This window comes from Camelus dromedarius, chromosome 23 (assembly GCF_036321535.1).
Source record: "Camelus dromedarius isolate mCamDro1 chromosome 23, mCamDro1.pat, whole genome shotgun sequence".
NCBI lineage: Eukaryota > Metazoa > Chordata > Mammalia > Artiodactyla > Camelidae > Camelus > Camelus dromedarius.
The window spans coordinates 6,929,916-6,948,475 of record NC_087458.1 but is presented as its reverse complement, the minus strand read 5'-3'; the positions used below and the strand labels follow the sequence as shown (position 1 = coordinate 6,948,475).

The window sequence follows — 18,560 nt, the reverse complement described above, 5'->3', positions numbered from 1 at the left end:
AGATGGACCCCCCAGCACCAGCTAGGAAAAGTGGCAGCCCCTTAAAGGAGAGAATGTCTGATCCCAGTCAGTGTGAGCAGGTTTATTCTGGGGGTGGCACCCCATTTCCAGCCATCCCAACGACGGGGAAACACGGGGCCTCTGGAATGCATCACAGTAGAAAAATCAGTCCTGGGAGCATGAGGACAAATCATTCCTCTTCATCCTCCTCAGCCATGCCCAGGGCCCGTGTGCCTGGGGCTCGGGCAGGCGGTGCCCGCTGGATGGAAACAATGCCACTGAGCAAGGCGTAGCCCGCCATGGCTGCCAGCCCCGCCAACACAGATAGGATCTGGTTCCGGCGCCGGTATGGTTCCTCCTCATTCTCCGGGCTCGCTGGTGTCTGGCATGGAGGTGGCACCTCAGCTGAGGGGCAAGAAGGGAAGGTGGGCTCGGGGGCTGGCTCCTGGATCCCTGCCCATTTCTCCCCAGGGCTAGCACCAAGCCTCCACCATCTGTCTGTTACCTCCCTCCCAGGGGAAGTAGAGGCTGAGGATGTGGGTGCAGTAGGCACAGAGGTTGTGCAGCCCCCGCAGGTGTGCCTGCAGCTTCCCACTGGGCAGCTTCGCCTGCTGCAGCAGGGCCAGGTAGCTGAAGACAAAGGCGTCCAGGGAGGCGGGGCTGCAGCAGAGAGAAGGATGGGATGGGGAAGGGGGAGAGATGGAGTGGGAGGAAGAGTTGGCCCTGAGAGTGGGGCTCTGGGCAGCCGGTGGGCCACCGGAGGAGGAGAGGACACAGTTCTGGATGTGGTGTGGGGAGGGCGCCCCAGGTGGCGCCAGGCTGGCCTTGAATGGGACTCTATCCCAGGGCTGCATAAAGGGCACATTGAGTGCCCCACAGCCCTGCAGGCCCCTCCTGGACCTGGCAGCCCTCCCACCCTCCTGTACCACTGAGGCGGCTCAGGCCCCACACGTAGCCCCACTGTCATCAGACCCAGTGTCTGTCCTGAGCCTGAGGACCTCGTGTCCACAACCTGAGCCCACCCCAGCCCCTGTGGCTACATCTGAACCTGTCTCTTCTTCCAAGCCACCTATGATTCCCCTGGAGTCAGACTCACGCATCTCCAAAGAAGAATTTCTGAGAGCCCAGGCGCTGAGAGAGAAGGGTCAGGCATTCCCGAGCCTCTTGGTACAGCTACAGGGAAGACACAAGGTAGGCTTGCGGCTGCGGGAACAGCGCCGCCGCCTCTCCCAGGCACTCCCATTCCTGGCTGTCATCCTTGGGGCTCCTCTCATACAACAGCCCCCTGTCCCAGGTACCTCCTTCTCCAGCTCTTCCTCATCCTCAGGCCTGTGCTCCCCACACAGCAGCTGCAGCCGCTCCATGTACTGCCGCTGCATGCGGCCAGGGAGGAAGAAGTTGAGGGGAAAGGGCATAGCCTCTGCATACCACTTCCGGGTCACTTCCACATAGTTCTTGGCGTCTACCCAAAAAGTGTGTATCTGGATTAGGTATGGAGGAAGGAAGAGGCAGTCTGAGCCAGTGCACCTGCCTGACTCGGGGTGGGCTTCTGACCCCCACGCTGCTCCAAGCCTGTGTGTGTGTATGGGGTGTCTGTGTGTATGCCTCACCCCCTCCCCTGCTGGCCGTTCATGCTGGGAGGTCTGTGCACACTCACCAGCACCGGGAGCAGCTTCTCCTCTAGCAGAGACATGAAGGCCAAGGTGTCTGCCCCTTGCCGGGCTGACAGATCATAATCAGCATTGTACTTCTGTGGAAGAAACATTCACTGTGAGGTGGATGCTGGGGGACTCCAGGGACACTTCCCCAAGGACGGAGGCCTCCTGTCTGCCACCACCCACACTGACCTCTGAGTGTAGCAGAGGTAGAGCAAGGAGCTTTTCTCGCTGAGGCCCCCTCGCCTGGGCCCAGTCAGTAGCCTGTTGCTGTTGGCGGGAAGCCTGGACCTTGGAGCCTGCTGGCCGTCAAGGTCCCGCGCCCACTGGGGGGAGGAAGGAAGGCCCAGCCGCAAACCAGGAGCAGCTCCCAGAGTTTCCACGGAAAGCTGGCAGGATGCCTGCTGACGGCAACTTTCTAACAGTAACTTCCCCGATCCAGACACCACAAAACTAACAGAGTGAAGCCCAGATGCAGGTTGGGCCTCAGTCAAGCCTCAGGAACTAGGGGATGCCATCCTCATGCTCCTGGGACCCAGTGAACCCATGTCTAGGGCCCCCTGGCTTGCTTTCCCAAAGCCCAGCTCTTGGCTGTTTCTTCTATTTCATTCCACGGCCCAGGCGCCACCACCACCACACACACATTCCAACCATACCCCCAGGTCTCGGCCTGCCACACCTTCCTAGGCTCTAATGTCTGTTCCTCGGCACCCTCCTCCATATCCTGAATAGACTTTGTCCCCAAATAACCTTTCGAGAATAATCCTTAAATCTCTCTGAGCCTCAGTTTCTCCCCTGCAGAATGGGGGTAATAATCTCTCTCAATGTGACTCTGTTAGGAGAAAGCTCTTTGGAAACTGAAAAAGCTATGGTCATATATAAGGAAACAGTGGCCCAGTCCCAGCCAGGAACTTTGGCTTTTACCTGAATTCCCTCTCTCCATGTCTCTCAAGCCTCCATTAATTCCCCAGTTCCTCCACCTTTGAGAAAGTAGAAATGAAGACGAGGGTTCCCCCTTCTGACAACATGTTCTCTTTTGGAACCAAGCTAGAGGAGCCCTTGGAAAGCATTCTGGCTGAGCCCCCTACTTTTGCAAGTAAGGAGTTTACAGCTCTGAGAGGTTAAGCAACTTGTGCAAGGTCACATAGCCAACGACAGAGTGAAAAGCATAGCCTAAGCCTCCCCATTCCTCTTGGAAAGCTCTTTCAATTCCCCCCACCCTAACCCTAGCTCTTATCCTTGTCTACCCTGAGCCCCATATTCAGCCAAACCCAGTCCCTGAAAAAAGGGCAACAGCCCTTAGAAATCTCCCTCTGGTCCCATCTTTGAGGGCCTCATCTGAGCCAGCTGTTCTCTCCTACTCTCTTTTCCCTTCCATGTGTTATCAGCCCATTCATCTCTCCCTTCCTCACCCAGAAGGCATAAGGCACTGTGTCTCTGGATGCCCCCACAGTGCCTCAGTTTAATCTCTAGCCTTTGACTTACTACCTCACAGCAACATTGTCTGTGTCCTTGAAACTCTGGGTCACCTGCGTCTAGTCTGGCATATACTTGGTGCTCAATAAATGTGTGTTGCCCTGAATTGACTGAACTTCTCTCACTGGCAGCCCCCCTACCCAAGCCACCTACCTCTTTTCGAAGGTGGGTGATGATCTTGTGTGGTACTGAGATGACCTCTCCATGACTGGTCTGAAGGGCAGGCAGAGTTCCTGACATTGAGAAAGAAGTGTGTCCACCAGACCCTTAGCTGCCTATCCATACATAATTGCACCACATTCCTGTCTGTCTCCTGCTCTTCCCCTTGTACACTCCCTTCCTCACCCCCCAGGGACACTGGGTACCTGAAGGGCTCCGCCAGGGGTTGGTGATCTTGTGCACTTTGAGTGGGGCACCAGTAAATCTGGCGTAAGTCTGCAGGGAAGGAAGCAGAAGGCAGAGGCCAGGGACATGGCCCCCACAGGGGAATCAAGAAAAGAAATAACATTTACTTAATACCATCTGTGCTATGTTCTATGCTTAGTAATTGCCTCACAAAAAAAGAGGTAGACATTACTGTTTCCATTTTACAATGGGCAACACAGGGCTCAGAGAGGTGATGGACACGTCCAGGATTACAAATCAGCCAAGAAAATCCTTCCTTCTATCTTTTCCTGCCATCTACCTGGTGAACACCTAGCCTCCCCTCACTTGGAAGCACTAACCATGCCCATCCTTGGCAGGCTCTATGGCCTTTTCCTACTTATACCATAACACCTAAAAATTTTATTACATTTATTTGCTGACATGTCTACCTTTCTGTAGACAACTCCAGGGGAACAATCAAGTGCTATTCATCTTTGCATGCCAACATTTGGTCTTTGGAAGAGGCCTAATACATGCTTGTTAAATAAAACAGTGAGTGAATGAGTGAACTAGTCTGACTCCAAAGCTCTTTCTACAGAGCCTGGCTGTGGGCCTTTTGGTTCAATAAACAATAACCTCAGTAAAAATGTTAAGTGAAAGGGAGGAAAGGGAAACTGAAAAGGCAGCAACGCCAAGCCGGAGAATCCTGAGATGGTCCAGCCTTAGTAAATCTCCGGATGAAGAAAACAGCGCCCAGGGAGAAGGGATCGCCCCAAGGTCACACAGCCAATAAATGGATGTGCAAGGACTAAAACCCATCTCCTGAACCCGTGACTAGGCCTCTTTCTATTGCTAAACAAACCCTAGGCTGCTATGGCACAGGACATTGAGCCCACACAGGCCAGGCCCGTTGATTGCCTCACTTTCCCCCACTAAGCCTGTGCTGAGGCGCCCTGACAAAATTCGGAAGATCGGCTAGTCCAGGACCCCTCCCCAGTCCACCAGGGCGTAGCAAAGGGCGCCGGCGCCACCCCTCACCAGCACGGCCAAGCTGTCCAGGTCCACTGACGGCAGCCCCCAGCCCCCTGACCAGCAGAACAGCTCCATGGGCGCCGCCATCTTGCCCGCCCTCTGTCCCGGAAGCACCTCCCTCTGCGCTTCAACCCTCCACCGCGCGGATCCGCCCCCCGGCCATCCAGCCGCTGGCGGTGGGGAGCCGGGGGAGGCCCTCCGGAAGGCGCGGCTTGTCCCGGCCCGAGAGGCAGCCTGACGGCGTGGGGCGGAGCCCAGGGCTTCGGGGGAAGGCGGCCACCGCCTGATCCAGAGGCGGCTCCCGAAGGGGGGAAGGGCTCTCAGCCCGGCGCGCCTTGCAGAATCAGGGCGCTTCGGCCGAGGGGAGTCCCGAGCCCCCGAAGGCGCGGCGGGCCCCGGAGAAGGGGGTTTTGTGCTCCTGGGCGGGCTCTGGGGGCCTTCGCAAATCTGCAAGAGGTCTAGGCTGCTCCGGGGCCCCTTAGGGCTCAGCCCCTAGCGGGGGCTGCGGGGGGGTCCCCCGAGCTGCATGTTTTCCACAGCGCGTTATGTTTGGAGCCTGCCCTGCGCCTCCTGTCGCCATGGAAACAAAACAGGGGCGGTGGCGGCGGACAGAGCTAGGCCCGGCTGGGGCCTGGGTGGGGGAGGGGAGGTGGGGCTCGCGAGCTGTTGCCTTGGTAACGGGAACCAAGGCGCCCCTCCGCTTCATCCGGGTCACAGCCTGTTCGCCAGTACCCCCAGTGTTCCCAGTGTCGCCCCTGGCCCTTGGCCTGTCCTCTGGTCTACTTCTCTCTTTGGTGTCCCTTTCCTCTTTCCTTCACTCCAACCTCACTGACCACTGTTTCAGACTCTTCCTCTGGTTCCCGCTGGACGCTTCCAGACTCCAAGTTTTCCTAGGAATGAGGGAAAATGGAGTAACAAACACAAGTCGTGGGACCCTAACCCTAATAAAAAGCACTTGCTTAGTCAGAGCAGCAAACTTCATGCCATGTGGACATCCCCTGGGCACTATAGCAAGTTAGTTTCGGCCACTCCCTTGGAATTCTCTCATGCCAGCTGTGGAATAATGCCCACTGTCTGGCACTGCCCCTGCCAAGGGTTCCTGCCTTCCCCAACTGTGACTTCCAGAAAACAGTAGCATTCGGTAGCAGCCCCCAACAGCGAGATGCCGGGAGAGAAGGAGGCACCTGGGGGAGAGCACCGTTAGAGTCAGGAGGCAAGGAGGCCTCCAGGACACTTCCCTAGTGCCCCTGGTTCCCGGAGCTGGGGATGCCTCCAGGGTGATTGGCAGCTCTTTGTTTCACACCCCCCCCCACCGCCTGCCGGCATCCCCCCCCCCCCTTCAACTCCCCCTTCCAGTCCCTCCGCCCCCCGCTCCTGCTCTCCGCCTAGCCTTTTCCCCTCCCAAGCCGCCTGCCTGCCAGGGGTAGTGAGCCGGCTGAGCGGCATGGAGACGCAGGAACTTCGGGGGGCCCTGGCTCTTCTCCTCCTTTGCACTTTCTCATCTGCCAGTCAGGACCTGCAGGGTAAGCCTGTCTCCATCCTCTTAGACCCCTCTCTGTCTCCTCCCCATTTGCCCCCAGCTTAGTAGCAGGGAACATGTGGGCAAGGGGAGATGGGAGAGTCCTGAAATTGAACGGGAGGGAAGAGTTGATGAAATTATGGCCCTGGGGGGGGGAGGAGTTGACACCAGAACGTGATGGATGAGTGGGAGCTTGCCAGGTTCAGCATGAGGCCAGGGTAGAGGACTCAAGAGCTGGATGCTAGGGCTGGGTTGGTGTCTGAGCATCCCCAGGCACCCCAGGGTCTCGCAGAGCAGCTCAGAGGTGGGCTTATTCCAGCCCTGAGCTCCTGGCTGCCTAAGAGCTGGGGCAGGGGGGGGGGGGATGGGGGGATGGGGGGAGGGCAGGGTAGGGGAGATGAAGTCTGGTCTCTCCTGGAGGTCTGGTTGTAGGATGGGCCTGTGGATGTGGGAGAGGTAGTTGGAGCAGATGACACAGGCACAGATTCTTTACTGGCTGGAAGGGAAACCACAGATTGGCTAGGACACAGGAGGCAGAGGAGCTGGGTCCTATGTTCCTATGGGAGAGAGCCAGACAGTAGGAGGGTCAGAGCTTTCAGTGGGCAGCTGTCCTCATCTAGAGCGAGTGTACTGAACCCTCAGTATGGGAGGAGGGACACTAGGGTGTGGAATGAGCCAAACCCAGCAGTGTATAAGAGAAACTGCCTTCCCATTTCTGCACTGGGGGCACCAGGTGCTACTCCTGCCTGGGATCAGCACAGTGACTCCTTTGCGCCACCTGGTGGGGGCATCTCAAGTTTGCAGGGCGCTGTTTCTGTAATTCCCAGTGAGGCTCAGCCTGCCAGGTTCCCAGAGAGTGGCAGTAGAAAGGCACAGTGCCTGGTCCTCTGATAGCAACAAGGGTTGGATTTTGAGGTGATGACTAACACTATCGGGTAGTGATGAAGGATGCCACCCTGAAGGTTCAAAGGAGAGATCAGGCCTTAGCATTTGACAGGAGCCTGACCTTGATAATCCCTGCCTGGCCAGTGATTGACCTGCTGACTGTGGGCGAGTCCAGGCAGATGGTAGCTGTGGCAGAGAAGATCCGGACAGCCTTGCTCACTGCTGGGGACATCTACCTCTTGTCCACCTTCCGCCTGCCCCCCAAGCAGGGCGGTGTCCTCTTCGGCCTCTACTCTCGCCAAGACAACACACGGTGGCTGGAGGCCTCTGTCGTGGGCAAGATCAACAAAGGTGACTGGTGGGCATCTCCTTTCCTGCAGTGGTGATCCCTTTGAGCACTCTGGGCTGTGCCCAGGCACCAGGGGCACCTGGTAAGGGGTGTGTAGGAGGAACCTCAGGAGGCCAGGCACCCAAACAACAGGGTGAGGCATTTGTAGGGGTGGCATGTTGTATGTGGGTGTGCCTGGGGGAAGGGGAGGCACGTCTCTGTGCCCCACTAGTGGTATAGAGAGGTCCCTCAGACCCTTGGGACAGTTCAGTTGGTACAGAAGCAGCTGCCATTCTAGCAGGGGATAGAGTGATCTGATGCTACCGATGACTAAGAAAGTCCTAGTCTTTAAACCAATTTGAAAAACATTTATTGGCGGGGTGGGTATAGCTCAGTGGTAGAGCGCTTGCTTAGCATGCATTAGTTCCTGGATTCAATCCCCAGCACCTCCATTAAAAAAAAAAAAAAGAAAAACATTTATCACATATCTACTATGTACAAGGTGTCTAGAGATACTTAGCTGAATATGGAACGATAGCCCTAGAGATATGGTGTTCAGAAGAACTGATCCAAGGCTCAACTGGGAGACAGGGGTGTGGACAGTGCCCATACTGACCTCCCCTTCTGGGCAGTGCTGGTGCGGTACCAGCGGGAGGATGGCAAAGTCCATGCAGTGAACCTACAGCAAGCAGGCCTGGCTGATGGGCGCACACACACGGCTCTCCTGCGACTCCGAGGTCCATCCAGACCCAGCCCGGCCCTGCAGCTCTATGTGGACTGCAAACTGGGCGACCAGCATGCTGGCCTTCCAGCACTGGCCCCCATTCCTCCAGCAGAGGTCAATGGGCTGGAGATTAGGACTGGACAGAAGGCTTATTTAAGGATGCAGGTGAGCAGGAAGGGAGGACCCTCTGCATGTCTGTGGATACAGTTTGCACTGATGGGAGGAGGAGCTGGTAGGTTCTGCCACCCTACTCTGTTCCTGTCCCCCCCAGGGTTTCGTGGAATCTATGAAAATAATTTTGGGCGGGTCCATGGCCCGGGTTGGAGCCCTGAGTGAGTGTCCGTTCCAGGGAGATGAGTCCATTCACAGTGCAGGTAACACAGAGACTTCTGTTAGCTGATATCCTGGACCCCAGGTTCTGTGAACTTTGGTGACTCCCATCCTCTTGACCTGTCTCCCCATTAATACCAATTCCTTTGGCTCACCTATTACTGGGGCTTCTGACCCTGTCACCCAAATCTTCACCTCTGACCTGTGATCTTCAAATACCACCACCCCAGGAGGCATGGGTCAAAAAAATCTCCCTGTTAAGGTCATCCTGCCTACCAGGTTGGCCAGAAAAAAAAAAAAAAAAAGGTCTGAGAAAAGACTATAACTCTGAAGAACCCTGAATAAAGGTGAAGACGTTAACTGCTTGGTCTTTCTTGGTTAACTGAGCTAAGGGTCTTGGGTCTTTTAGTTCCCATCATTGTCTGTACCCTACCAGCAGTTTCTTTGAGTGTTGCTCATCTGCCTGGCCTGACAGGGATGCTCAGAGGCTCTCGCATAAATAAAACACCCACTTCTCCATTTCAAAGAAAGCATTCTTGTGGTGGAATCTTTAGAGGGAGGAAATGTAACGCACTGGGTCCCTGGCCCTCCTTTGGGTCATGTCTCACTTGGATCCCACCTGCCACTACCATGCCTGGGAACCAGGAGGATTTGTATTTCGACCACAGTTTGACACCACGCATACCTTTATTCCAAGGCTCCAGCCCTTTGTTCCTGTCCCTCCTTTCCTCCTCTTCACCAGCCAGGCCCCTCCTCACATCTCCACCCTCTGTTTTCTTGTCCTCTCTAGTGACCAATGCACTCCACTCCATCCTAGGTGAGTAGGCCATGGAAAGGTGGAGGGGGCATGAGGGTGGGGAGGAGGCCCAGCTGCCTGCAACCCAGTCTCCTTCAGCCAGGAATGGGGTGGGGTTTAAAGGTGGGGGAGGGGTGAGCAGTAGTGGCAGGACCTGGCTTAATACCTAGAAAGAGGCCAGAGCTGGTGCCCCACTTCTGAGCCTCTCCACACCCTGGACCCTGACAGGGGAGCAGACCAAGGCGCTGGTCACTCAACTCACCCTCTTCAACCAGATCCTGGTAGAGCTGCGGGATGATATCCGAGACCAGGTTTCGTGGGCTGGTGAAGGGTGGTGCTGATTCTGGGATGGGGTGGCAGAGGCCGAGAGCTGATTCCTCCCCATCCTTCTGTCTAACAGGTGAAGGAAATGTCCCTGATCCGAAACACCATCATGGAGTGTCAGGTGTGCGGTGAGTGGGAGAGTAGGGGAGGGCTCCAGGTGCCATCACTGTGTTCCCTGCCGCATGGCTTTGGCCTCTACTGCTGGTGAATTAAATAGTGACCTCTTGGGGAGGGCACAGCACGCATGAGGTCCTGGGTTCAATTCCCAGTACCTCCATCAAAAAAATAAATAAATAAACCGAATCCTCAAAATTTTTAAAAAAAATCTGGGTGGCTCTGACTGTGCTCACCCCTCTGCCCCCAGGCTTCCATGAACAGCGTTCCCACTGCAGCCCCAGCCCCTGCTTCCGAGGCGTGGACTGCATGGAAGTGTACGAGTACCCTGGCTACCGCTGTGGGCCCTGTCCCCCTGGCCTTAAGGGCAACGGCACCTACTGCACTGACATCAATGAGGTGGGGGAGGACAGACTCTGGAAGGGCACAGAAAGCGGGGGTGAGGAAGTTAGGAGAGGCCCAAGAAGGTGGGGTGAATGTTGGTTAGAAGCAGGAGCTCGTAGTTGAAGAGAGAGTGGAGACCACCAAAGAACTGTGGGAAGGGTGGGAGGCGGGAGGGCCGGGGCAAAGACTACAGGGCCATGCAGGAAAGGGGCTGGGAGTGTGGCAGGGGCAATTTGAGAAGATCAGCCAGGAGGGAACCCACAGGACGGCCTGGGGTGGGATCAGAGCATGACGAGGATGGGGAGGGGAGGCCTGCAAACGGGAGACCAGGAGCAGTGGCCCTAGGATCACAGGCAGTGGCCTGACCTCTTCCGTCTCGTCTGGTCCCCAGTGTGCTCATGCTGACCCCTGTTTCCCGGGCTCCAGCTGCATCAACACCATGCCTGGCTTCCACTGTGAGGCCTGTCCTCGAGGCTACAAAGGCACACAGGTGTCTGGTGTGGGCATCGACTATGCCCGGGCCAGCAAACAGGTCAGGTTGGGTAGAGTATGTGGATAAGAGATTTGGGCCTTGTGGGGGGTCAGGGGCTTCTGGGTTGAATGTGGAGCCTTTGAGATAAACGGGATGAGGCTACTGGCTTTGCATTGGTTTGGGGCCTGTGCTTCATGTCCGTGTTCACAGTTAAGGCCATACCAGTGCTTTCTCCTGTATCTGAGGAGACCCACCGCAGCTATGGTTCTACCCAAAGTCTGCCCCTTCAGGTCTGCAACGATATTGATGAATGCAATGACGGTAACAATGGTGGCTGTGACCCAAACTCCATCTGCACCAACACTGTGGTGAGTTAACACCCTGAGTGGGCGGTGGGGATGTGCAACCCCCTCTTCAGACTTCCTGCTTTCTGCTCCCCTCCTCCCTCCACATAGTAGGTGTCCCATGTGGACCTGGTTTGGAATTCTGGTTCTGCCTCTTACTAGCCATGACCTTTAGCTAGTTATTTACCTTTTCTTTGCCTCAGCATCCTCACTTGAAAAATGGGACTATTCCCCACCTTGAGAGGTTGTCAGGAGACCCTACAGGATATAAGGGATTGACCTGGCATATTAGCTGTGAGGGCCCCTCCTCCACCCCTGGAGGGACTGTGCTGGTCCTAGCTGCCTGGCAGGCTGATCCTCCTTCCTGAGACACTGCTTCCCTACCCTTAGGGCTCTTTCAAGTGTGGTCCCTGTCGCTTGGGCTTCCTGGGCAACCAGAGCTACGGCTGCTTCCCAGCCCGGACCTGCCACAGCCCAGCCCACAGCCCATGCCATGTCCACGCGCACTGTCTCTTTGAACGCAATGGTGCAGTGTCCTGCTCGGTGAGCTAGGGCCAGGGCTTGGAAGAAAAGGGGAATCTGGGGGAGGGGTAGGGCTAGTAAACATGTTTAGGGGCTAGGATGGGGGCCTGCATGGGAAAGGGAGTGGGGCCTCGGCCCAGAAACTGATTGGTGAGAATAGAGCCTGAAGCAGGAAAAGGGGGTGTGTGGGGAGCCAGCCCAGGCCACTAACTCCTACCCTTTGTGTTGCCCAGTGTAACGTGGGCTGGGCCGGGAACGGAAATGTGTGTGGGCCTGACACGGACATCGATGGCTACCCGGACCAGGCGCTGCCCTGCATGGACAACAACAAACACTGCAAGCAGGTGCAGGGGGTCGGTGGCGAGTGAGCAGATAGGGCGCCCCAGTCTGGGACAGGAGAGAACTCATCCATCAACTTCCTCCCCCCCATCCTTTAGGATAACTGCCTTCTGACACCCAACTCTGGGCAGGAAGATGCTGATAATGATGGCGTAGGGGACCAGTGCGATGATGATGCTGATGGGGACGGGATCAAGAATGTTGAGGTGGCTCCTAGATGTCCTGCCCCTTCCAGCTCCTCTGCAACTCTGTTGCCTTATCCCATAACCCTGTCCCCACTTGGTCACTGGCAGCTCCCCAGGAAGGTCCCTAGGACTGCATATTAAAGAGACATAAGCCTGGTGCCCAGGATGAGGTGGATTACATGGAGGTTGGGGGGGGTGGGACTGTGCCAAGTAGGTGGTCCATCACAGGAATGGTGATTGTAGAGGATGGCACAGGGACAAAGAAGGTGCAAGGTGGCCAGTGGCTCTAGGGAGTGCCTGACTCTCTCCCTTCACCCCAGGACAACTGTCGGCTCTTCCCCAACAAGGACCAGCAAAACTCAGATACAGATTCATTTGGTGATGCCTGTGACAACTGCCCCAACGTTCCCAACAATGACCAGAAGGACACAGATGGCAATGGGGAAGGGGATGCCTGTGACAACGACGTGGATGGGGATGGTGCAGGCCTGGGGCAGAGGGGGTGGCTGGGAAACCTGTAAGAATTTGGAGACGGGTGGGAATGAGGCAGGGAGGCTGAGAATCCGGGGAGGGTGATGCTGGGGGAAGTCACTGTGCATGAGATGGATATCAGTGGGAACATGATGTAGGCTGTGGGGTTAGGCAGGGACTGGGCAAGAGGATGAGACAAGGGACAGGCAGATTTCCTGAGCAGCTGTCCTCTGGATGGGAGGCAAAAGTCAGGGCTTTCACCAACCTAGAAGAGAGAGTGTGATACATTCTAGTGATAACCTTGTGTTACCCTCATATCTTCTAGGCATCCCCAATGGATTGGACAATTGCCCTAAAGTGCCCAACCCCTTACAGACAGATAGGGATGAGGATGGGGTGGGAGATGCTTGCGACAGCTGCCCTGAAATGAGCAATCCTACCCAGGTACAGGGGAATGGAGAGGGCAGGGAAGGGGTGGGGTGACTGGTGGATGAAGCCCAGCCCTTTGGATGGGAAGCGGTCAGGTTAGCCTCTTCGGAGTTAACAAAAGGAGATGGTGAGAACAGATCCCTCTCTCTCAGACAGATGCAGACAGTGACCTGGTGGGGGATGTCTGTGACACCAATGAAGACAGGTAGGGTTTTGGCCAAAAGATGGAAGGTCTTACAGGGGATACTTTAATTTCCTCGTATATTCTCAGTTCCCTCTAGGGTCTAATCTTAATTCTCCACTACTGTTGAGCAGGAGGTCATTCCCATTGTCTACCTTCCATTCCTCCTGCTGGACCTTCACCTCATTTGGCTGACTTCAAGGGGTCTGGCTGAATGCAGGGTATACCCCAGAGAGTCTCCTAAGAAGAGTGGGGAAGAATGTGGTACCTTTAAAAGCCTTTATTTGGTGCCTGTTCTCCTGGACAGTGATGGGGATGGACATCAGGACACCAAGGACAATTGCCCACAGCTGCCGAACAGCTCCCAGCTGGACTCAGACAATGACGGACTTGGAGACGAGTGTGATGGGGACGATGACAATGACAGTATCCCAGATTACGTGCCTCCTGGTCCTGATAACTGTCGCCTGGTACCCAATCCCAATCAGAAGGACTCAGATGGTGAGGCTGGGGTCCCCAGAGGCTTGAACTGATGTGGGCTTTGCTCAGGGAGGGACGGTAGGCCTTGCTGGGGAGTGAGGGAAGGCAGGGTGGGGAGAGGTGTCCGCAACGCAAGGCCCAAGAAGTGGTAGTGCTGGCTTGTGGCAGTGGCCAGGGCCTTCCTGAGCGCCTGGCTTCACGCTGCCCAGGCAATGGTGTTGGTGACGTGTGTGAGGATGACTTTGACAATGATGCCGTAGTCGACCCCCTGGACGTGTGCCCTGAAAGTGCAGAGGTAACCCTCACGGATTTTCGGGCTTATCAGACCGTCGTCCTGGATCCTGAGGGTGATGCTCAGATTGACCCAAATTGGGTCGTGCTCAACCAGGTACTAGGGCAGTGGGCTGGGTGGGTGCTGTGATAGGAGACCAACAGGCAGGGCCTAGCGGGGGCAGCGCACCTGGACCAGGGCTTTCTTCTTCCTGCATACCACCAGGGCATGGAAATCGTTCAGACCATGAATAGTGACCCCGGCCTGGCAGTTGGTATGTAAGGGATACCCAATTCAACAATGTTCGTAATTTCCAAATGGAGGGATCCTGTAGGCAGAGGATGGGGGGCAAGCTAGTCATACATACAGCAGGCATCCCTCCCTACCCGCACCCCGCAGTGGGCCACCAGCTGCTTTGCTGCCCCTGCCCCTGATCCCGCCCACCCGCCTGCCCCCAGGATACACAGCCTTCAATGGTGTGGACTTTGAAGGCACCTTCCACGTGAACACAGTGACTGACGATGACTACGCAGGCTTTCTCTTCAGCTATCAGGACAGCGGCCGCTTCTACGTGGTCATGTGGAAGCAAACGGAGCAGACCTACTGGCAGGCCACACCCTTCCGGGCTGTTGCCCAGCCCGGGCTGCAGCTCAAGGTCCCACACTGCCCAGATTCCCCAAGCCAGGGCCCTTTCCCGAAGCCTCTCCCACCAACCCCTGGGGCCTCCCCCACTGCCTCAGTGGGAACCCTCTTACCCAGACATCTGCCCAGGAGGTTGGCTCCCTGGGCCTCCAGAATATTCTCCTGACTTCCTTTTCCACCCGCACTTACCGACCCGTTGTCTTCCCTAATTCGGAGCCTGTGGTTGACCCACTGTCTTTGCTGATGCCCCGTAGGCCGTAACATCAGTGTCTGGCCCAGGCGAGCACCTCAGGAATGCCCTGTGGCACACTGGCCACACCCCTGATCAGGTACGACTGCTGTGGACCGACCCACGAAATGTGGGCTGGCGTGACAAGACCTCTTACCGCTGGCAGCTGCTGCACCGGCCTCAAGTTGGCTATATTCGGTGAGGGGAGGAGCTGAGCCCTCCCGAGGGACCCCAGGCCCGGCATTGCCTTCACCTTTAGCTGGGATTCCCCAGTGACGTCCCCTGTCCTCAGTGCCTTGGTGCCACGGGCCTGGACTGGGACCCCTTCTCCCCGTCTCCCCTCTCACTGCAGACTCACTACTCTGGCCCTGCTTTCCTCCTAACATAAGGCAGCCTGGGCTGTGGTGCTGCCAAGAACCTGTAGACAATGTTGGGCGAGTCCTTTTTTTGTGCTTCATTTTCCCCTCTGTAAAATGAGGGTGCCTCTGGAAGCCTCTTACCCCCAGCAGCCTGTGGAAGGCACATTACATCGGGCCCTGTCACTGGTACAGCCCAGAACCTGCCTCATCAAAGTGTCTGACCTGGAAGGGATCCTCATTTACAGAAGAGCTAACCGAGGCCCAGACTCCATGCCTGCCTTGGTAGCCGAGCCAGGCCCCTCAGTTCAGCACTCTGTCCACAAGTTTGCATTTCCTAGTTGGTGGGGATGACAGGGAAGGGAGGGGAAATGGTCAGGAGCCCAGAGTGCAGGGACTTGAGTTGGTTCCCCTTTAAGGTGCCTGGGGCTGTGGGGCGCCAAGGCAGGGGATGGGGGGGTGGACTAGAGCCTGGGAAGCGGGTGACTTCACCCCCCAGCCCTTTGTGCTCATCGTCATGGCAACCCAATCCTCGCTTGGAATGCGGCTGCTGCTTTGAGATGCAAAGGGGGCCGGACAAAGACCAGGGGCCCTAGGCCTGAGAAAAGCACCCCCTTCCCTCCCCTTTCCCTCCTCCCTGTTACCCACCTCCCTTCTCTCTCTGGCCTGGTGAGCCCAAAGGCCGGTTGGGGATGAGCTGGGCTGGGGCATGGTGGCATAGTGCCCACTGGCACCATAGCACCAATGGACACCCCTATCCTGGACAGGGTGAAGCTTTATGAGGGGCCCCAGCTAGTGGCGGATTCTGGGGTGATCATTGACACATCCATGAGAGGGGGGCGTCTTGGTGTATTCTGCTTCTCCCAAGAAAACATCATTTGGTCCAATCTCCAGTATCGATGCAATGGTGAGGCTTTAGAAGATCAGCCTGACCTCTCATGCCCTCATGGGAGAGTCACATCTTCTGACCCTAATCACATCTCCTTCCTCAGACACAGTGCCCGAGGACTTTGAGCCATTCCGGAGGCAGCTGCTCCAGGGAAGAGTGTGACAAGGTGGCCACCGGATTCCGAATCCTGATTTTAGACTCTGGCCTTGGGGTCCATTCTGGAGACCCTGGGGTCTAATCTACAGCTCCTCAGCCAAATACAGACCCTCCTCTGGTACCCACCAGGAGTTCAGCCCCTGAGGGTTGGTGACCCCACTGATCAGGGGGTATTTCAAGGGGTATTTCTCAGGCACTAACCCCAGGAAAGATAACAGCACATTGCCATAAAGTTCCAGTTGTTTTCTAAGCCAGTGCAATTACTTATTTTAGAGATTTTTCTGGGATAGAGTGGGGAGCAGGAAAGAAACCTGAGGTGGGTAGGGAAGAGGGCTAGTAGAATGGAAGTGAGAAATCTAGAGGAAGTTTGGCTGAGTTTGGGGCACGGTGAGGAAGGTGCTGGATAGGGGTTAGGTGAAGGACGCGGAGGAGGGGTTAGGTGAAGGATGGGGTGCTGGTAGAAGGATGACAAAAGTCCTCCCAGCTCCACTTACTCACGGTGGCAGCGGCGACACTCCAGTCTAAGAACAGCCGGGATCGACAGCCAGGAGGGCTGGGACTGCCCCGCTCGGGGTGAGGGGGAGGCCGGGGGGCCGGGGGGGCCGGAGGCCGGGACGAGTGCAATATTGGCGGGGGAAAGAACAACACTGCACCGCGTCCCGTCCCTCCCGCCCGCCCGGGGCCCGGGATCCCGCTCCCCACCGGTTGAAGCCGGACCAGCCCGAGAACCGGGGACGCGCTGGGGAGTTGGGTTCACTTTGGAGGCCAGAAAGGCTTGGCGCTCGGAAGAGGTTGAAGGGATGGTAAGGGGGAGGGGGAAAGGAAGAAGGGGAGACCGTGGTATCCCGGAAGGCCACTTTCTGACGCCCGGGCGTTGCGCGCGCTTGCTCTTTAAATACTCAAGACTGCGCGGCGCGGAGCCGTCGCCATGGTGACGCGTGTCCCAGCAACCGAACTGAATGGCTATTGCCTGGCAACGGCGGGGGTTGAAGTTTTGGGGCCGCCCACCTAGATACTCGCGCTTTCTCTATCCCGTGGGTTGGGGGGGCGGGTGCTTCCCTGCCTCAACGGCCTGGGCCTGGGCGCACTGACGTAAACGTCCCCCGCTCCGCGCCCGCCCTGGGTCAGGCTGCTGCACAAAGCCGCACCAGCCCCGCAGAGCAGCGTGTGCTCGGGGCTGTGGTCCCTGTCCTCCCCAGGCTTCCCTCCAATACCCCGGCACCGAAGTGTTCTTAAAGTTCATTTCTCAGTCTGAATTATTTGGGGCTAAGAACTGTTTCCCAATGCGGACGTAATTGCTTCCGTCGGCCTAGACCTCAACCCAGGACTTGCGGATGGGGTCGGATATCCTAAGCTCCACGTGCGGTTGTGGCCCCGAATACGTCCTTGGTCCCACATGTTTTTGATCTTCAAAATAACTCTCGGCCTTCCCAAATTACGCACTCACATATACAATTTACTGTTCCCCCACCATGTGCCTACCTGTGCTAAATAACACTCTGCTATCCAAAGGATAGTTCTGTGCTCCCGAATACCATTCTGTCGCCCTACCTACTCTGCCTCCTAAATACGTAACTAACCTGTCTCATTCCCCCTCCCACATTCCAATGTCCTCGCCCAAATACCTCGGTCCCCCTTCCACGTAACTCAGGACGCCACCCACTTTAGCTCCATTTCCTCCGGACACCGCCCCCGCGCGCCTCAGAGTCCCCTCCTAAAGCTCCCAGCCCCTCGATGTATCAATGATATAGTGTGTTCCTTCCCTTCTCTGTCCAAGCCACTGACTCTTCTGGCCCAGACTCTGCTCTCCCCAGCCTCTCTCTACCCACACTTAGGCAGCGCCACCCGACATCCTCTCTCTGGACGGGCGCAGCCCCTCAGCCCGCTCCGGCGGGCCCGGTGAGGCTCTGGGTGAACGCTAGAGGGCAGGAGAGCCCGGCCAGCGAGGCCGGCTGGCCGCAGCTACAAGGTGGAGGACTGGAATGGAAAGACCCTGGGGATTGGCGGAACTCAGATTTCTTCCTTTCTTAAGTGGAAATTTCTTCCCTCCCCTCCTTCTCGGGTGAAAGCCAAGGAAGGAACTCAGGCTGCTGGAAAATCCGGCAGGGGCGGGGACTGCGGGTTTCGGAGTAGAACCGTGTGTGCGGCGGGACAGGGAGCGGTTAGAAGGATGAAGCTATTCCGGGAAGTGGTGGGGGGAGGGGCTCCAAAACTAGCACCTACTTGACGCTGTATCAAGCCTTCCCCTTTTTTCTCAGCTCCCTGGAGTGGGACTTCAAGGGACCTAGTGAGAATGGGGCAATGGTGTAGGGGACCTGAGGTTGAGCTTTCCCCACCTCACTGTCCAGGACCTTGACCTAGCCCACTTTCCCTGTTACTTCTCACCAAGGCTGTTGTCCTGGGGCTAAAACTAGAGCCCTGGGGACTCAGCTTCCAGAATCCCTCCACTATCTTCTGGAGCCATGGAGTGGTCGGTGAAAGCGGGAGGCCAGTTGGAGAAGAAACTGGTTGTCAGAGGGTGGAGTGATTGGAGCCCACGTACCCTATTTGAGGGCCAGGAATGGTTGGGGAGGAGGAGGAAGCGGTAGGAGGTAGGGAAAGGGGGAGTGGGTGGAGTTTTGTCACCTGTCACCTGTTCTAGCTGAGCCTAGGGCGGGAGGG

The 18,560-nt window shown here is 56.7% G+C and overlaps 2 protein-coding genes across 6 annotated transcripts; one reads left to right on the top strand and one right to left on the bottom strand.

Annotated features, from left to right (window-relative positions):
- Positions 1-67: 67 nt before the first annotated feature.
- On the bottom strand, positions 68-5,057 carry MTX1 (metaxin 1). The gene is given in 8 exon segments (XM_010979843.3): positions 68-405; positions 506-660; positions 1,097-1,173; positions 1,299-1,481; positions 1,658-1,750; positions 3,285-3,364; positions 3,497-3,566; positions 4,536-5,057. Coding segments are annotated over 8 exon segments (1,395 nt in total). The 3' UTR covers positions 68-190.
- An 882-nt stretch (positions 5,058-5,939) lies between these two features.
- On the top strand, positions 5,940-16,149 carry THBS3 (thrombospondin 3). 5 transcript variants are annotated; one of them, XM_031436145.2, is made up of 23 exons: positions 5,940-6,052; positions 7,078-7,284; positions 7,894-8,150; positions 8,257-8,359; positions 9,106-9,132; positions 9,340-9,422; positions 9,512-9,563; positions 9,800-9,948; positions 10,325-10,465; positions 10,696-10,773; positions 11,140-11,292; positions 11,505-11,615; positions 11,709-11,816; positions 12,116-12,275; positions 12,592-12,710; positions 12,848-12,900; positions 13,184-13,377; positions 13,566-13,744; positions 13,853-13,901; positions 14,086-14,282; positions 14,524-14,696; positions 15,622-15,761; positions 15,847-16,149. In XM_031436145.2, the coding sequence occupies exons 1-23, from the start codon at positions 5,974-5,976 to the stop codon at positions 15,903-15,905; spliced, it is 2,871 nt and encodes a 956-aa protein (XP_031292005.2). In that variant the 5' UTR covers positions 5,940-5,973; the 3' UTR covers positions 15,906-16,149. The 5 variants fall into 5 exon arrangements, with proteins under 5 accessions (XP_031292005.2, XP_031292006.2, XP_064333887.1 ...); XM_031436146.2 differs by having other exon boundaries at positions 5,956-6,052; positions 13,566-13,651; XM_064477817.1 differs by lacking the exon at positions 9,340-9,422 and having other exon boundaries at positions 5,956-6,052; positions 9,512-9,556.
- The last annotated feature ends 2,411 nt before the right edge of the window (positions 16,150-18,560 follow it).

What these genes read in the sequence shown, in the direction of transcription:
- THBS3 (XM_031436145.2), top strand. Translation starts at nt 5,974, where the DNA reads ATGGAGACGCAGGAACTTCGGGGGGCCCTGGCTCTTCTCCTCCTTTGC. An exon ending in TGCCAGTCAGGACCTGCAGG is followed by an intron (nt 6,053 to 7,077) that starts GTAAGCCTGTCT and finishes CTGCCTGGCCAG; the next exon opens with TGATTGACCTGCTGACTGTG. An exon ending in AGGCTTATTTAAGGATGCAG is followed by an intron (nt 8,151 to 8,256) that starts GTGAGCAGGAAG and finishes TGTCCCCCCCAG; the next exon opens with GGTTTCGTGGAATCTATGAA.